The sequence below is a fragment of the Fulmarus glacialis genome, unplaced genomic scaffold (genome assembly GCF_000690835.1).
Source record: "Fulmarus glacialis isolate BGI_N327 unplaced genomic scaffold, ASM69083v1 scaffold34894, whole genome shotgun sequence".
NCBI classification, from domain to species: Eukaryota; Metazoa; Chordata; class Aves; order Procellariiformes; family Procellariidae; genus Fulmarus; species Fulmarus glacialis.
Window position 1 is genome coordinate 3,634 of NW_009210517.1, and position 3,071 is coordinate 6,704.

Sequence of the window (3,071 nt, forward strand, 5' to 3'; positions counted from 1 at the left end):
GGGGGAGCGCTCGACGGCTGGGCGCCCTGCAACGCCCATCCCCACAGAGGGGCTGTGCAACACCATTCTCTGTCAGCCACCTGCTTGCTGTTCCTTTGTGCTGGCTGCCAGTGGGGCTGGTGAGGCCAGACTGCTGGGGACGGGGCTTTTCTGCAAGCACGGTGACGCCGTGTCCCTGGTTTGCTCTGGCTCAGCCTCCCTCACTCCCAGCCCCCGGGGCGGTGGTGAGTCAGGCCCCAGCTCTGGCCGGTGGGTGCTGGGTGGGTGTTTCTGCAAAAGTGAACTGAGAGGTGATGACGGGTGGAGGGAGAGAGAGCCTGCCCTCACCCAGCCCAGTCCCGGGAGTGCTGCAAATGCTGTAGGCTTGGGTCCCCCCACCTCCACGGGGCTAGGACTCACTGTCGTCTCTCGGCACAGAGCTTGATGGCAGGATCTTGTGAGATCAGCAACATCTTCTCTAACTACATCAGCGCCATGTACCAGCCGGACGAGGTGCAGCCAACCTTGGACATGCTGGGACACCTTGGGGACGACAGCACCCTGGGGCTGAGCCTCCCCACCAGCCAGCCCCTGGCACAGAGCACAGGTAGGACTGGGGAAGCGGTGGTGGCTGCGCAGGGGAGCCAGCAAGCCAGGCAGCAGCAAGGCAATGCAGCTGGCTTGGAAGAGCATTGCAGGGTCCTTGTCCCACTGGGGCCAGTCAACAGCTTCCACCATGCCTCAGTTTCCCCAGAGGTGTGTTGGCTAAAAGGTCGCTGTAGGAGACTCTGAGTGGCACGAGATGCGGCTGCTTGGAGCACATCAGATGCATACGGGGGATGAGGGAATCATTGCCCTCCTCCCCTAGCACATCCCAGGGGACGGGCTGCCAGGGCTCACCGGAGAGCAGTTTGGAAGTATAGTCCCAGTGATGGGGGTCCCACTCTGTCGGTGGGACCATCATGGGACAGCCCTGGGGGAGGCACGGGGAACACACCAGCAGAGCAGGGCAGATCCCAGCACAGACAGGACAAATGGCATCGAAACTAATGGTGGGGGGAGCGTCAGGTCATTGCTGTCCCCCAGGACAGGAGCAGGGCAGAGCGAGTTGACCCCGGGAGCAGGCGCTAAACACCTGTTAGTCCCATAACCCTCCAAGCACAGGGCCTGCTGTGCCCCGCATAATCGCCGCAGGACCAGACCCGGTGCCGAACTGTAGCCGGCAGCCCACGCGTGGCACGTAGCACTGGCACAGCTTGCCCTGCCCCTGAGCCCCACTCTCCGTCCCTTGCAGACAAGCCGGAGTGGTTCAGTGAGCTCCCGTACTTCTGGACCAAGGTGCAGGTGCTGGAGTGGATCAGCTACCACGTGGAGAAGAACAAGTACGATGCCAGCTCCATTGACTTCTCCTGCTGCAACATGGACGGGCATGCACTCTGCCACTGCACCAGGGACCAGATGCGCCTCATCTTCGGGCCCCTGGGGGATGAGCTCTATGACCGCCTGCACGAGATCAGTGAGTGTCCCAATGTCCCCTTCGTCCCCAGGCCTGGCAGCTCAAAGCATAAGGCTGAGACCCTCCCACCAGCCCAGGACCCCCCGCTTCCCGGGCGCTGCGGAGGGCTACCTGGGGGAGGTTGCACTGGGGAGGCTGCACAGGGGGACATGGGGGCATAGGCCAGAGTCCAGGCAGGGCTGGGCTCAGCTCCCAGTATGCACCATTTCCCTCTATACTGAATAGGCATTGCTAATCCCAGTACCCCCACCCCTGCAGCCTCCGACGAGCTGAACTGGATCATTGACTTACTGGAAAAAGAGGATGCAACTTCCCAAGAGACCTTCCTGGACTCCAGCCACCTGGGTAAGAGAGGGGCCCCAGCCAAGCCTTTTCCCCAGGGACCACGTGCTGATGTAGGCAGGGCTAACCCCTTCTTCCCTTCTCTGCCCCTTCCAGAGCTGGGAAATCCCTGTGCCAAGGACTCCCTGGAGGACATGAAGCCCACAAACCCCTTCCTATCCACAGACTTCACCTGCTTGCCTGGTGCCATGTCCCCCGGCAGCTCCGATGTCTCAGGTCAGTGTTTTGCCCAGCGAAGCAAAGCCCTCCCTTTGCTTGCGCTGATCTGGGAGATCAGTGGAGAACTGCCCCACTGCCAAGGGTGGGTTTGGGTCTTGCACCAGGCTGCCTGCAGGGGCTTGGGGCAGGGGGGAGAAGCCAGGGGGAAGCATCTCCAAATGCCAGCAGCTGGTGGTCTGAGCCCCATCTCTTTGTCTCTCAGGGCCTGTGATGTCCCACAGCCCCAACTCCCAGGACTCCGGTGGAAGTGACCTCGACCTCGACCCCACGGAAGCAAAGCTCTTCCCTCACGGTGAGTTGTTTGCTTCCCACCAAGAGCTGGGAGAGGAGAGCTTGCTCCCAGGCACTTCCAGCAGCTGCAGAGCACATCCCATCTGGCAGTGATTTAGGGACAACACCTAAACATCCATCCTCACACTGGGAAGGAGGAATGGGGATGGTTTTCTGTGCGCCCTGGGTCTGTTTCTTTCCATTGAGCATGGTGATGGTGCAAGCTCTGGGGCAGAGCTGGGATAGCCGGGGCAGCAGTGAGCTTGATGGGAAGAGGTAGGTGGTGGCAGCTGGGTGAAGGCTGCAGCCAGAGATCCTGAAAGCTGTGTTCAGTATTGATCCCAGCTGGGAATACCAGGGTTGCAAGGAAGCAGCAAGGTTTGGGGAATGAACAGCATGCTGCCCTAAGCATGGTGGCATGGATGAGGGTGGGACGAGGCTGGAGGGAATGGGGAGACCTTGCTCTCAGGGGCGTGGTTCCCTGGTACCTGGGCTTGAAAAGAGGGTGCAGCCACTAATCTCTCCCTCCACCCCCAACCAGCTCTCCCCTCTGCTTCTCCTCCTGAGGAGGACATCTTTGTGCCCAGGGAGGAGGGAGCTGCAACCCAGCAGACTCTGCACAGCATAACGTGTCCCCTTGTCTGTGTGCACAGATGTCTTTGCAGGGAGCAAGAAAGGGGACAGCAAACACGGCAAGCGGAAACGGGGACGGCCCCGAAAACTCAGCAAAGAGAGCAGAGACTGC

The 3,071-nt window shown here is 60.7% G+C and overlaps 1 protein-coding gene across 1 annotated transcript in view; it reads left to right on the forward strand.

Moving 5' to 3' along the window:
• Nucleotides 1-3,071, forward strand: part of ELF3 (E74-like factor 3 (ets domain transcription factor, epithelial-specific )) — a 4,191-nt gene that overhangs the window by 463 nt on the left and 657 nt on the right. The window contains exons 2-7 of the mRNA XM_009577198.1: nucleotides 418-586; nucleotides 1,274-1,495; nucleotides 1,754-1,840; nucleotides 1,934-2,053; nucleotides 2,259-2,348; nucleotides 2,980-3,071. The exon at nucleotides 2,980-3,071 is cut by the window's right edge and continues 13 nt beyond it. Coding sequence (XP_009575493.1) covers nucleotides 424-586; nucleotides 1,274-1,495; nucleotides 1,754-1,840; nucleotides 1,934-2,053; nucleotides 2,259-2,348; nucleotides 2,980-3,071 — 774 coding nt within the window. The 5' untranslated portion in view covers nucleotides 418-423. The remainder of the gene's footprint in view (nucleotides 1-417; nucleotides 587-1,273; nucleotides 1,496-1,753; nucleotides 1,841-1,933; nucleotides 2,054-2,258; nucleotides 2,349-2,979) is intronic.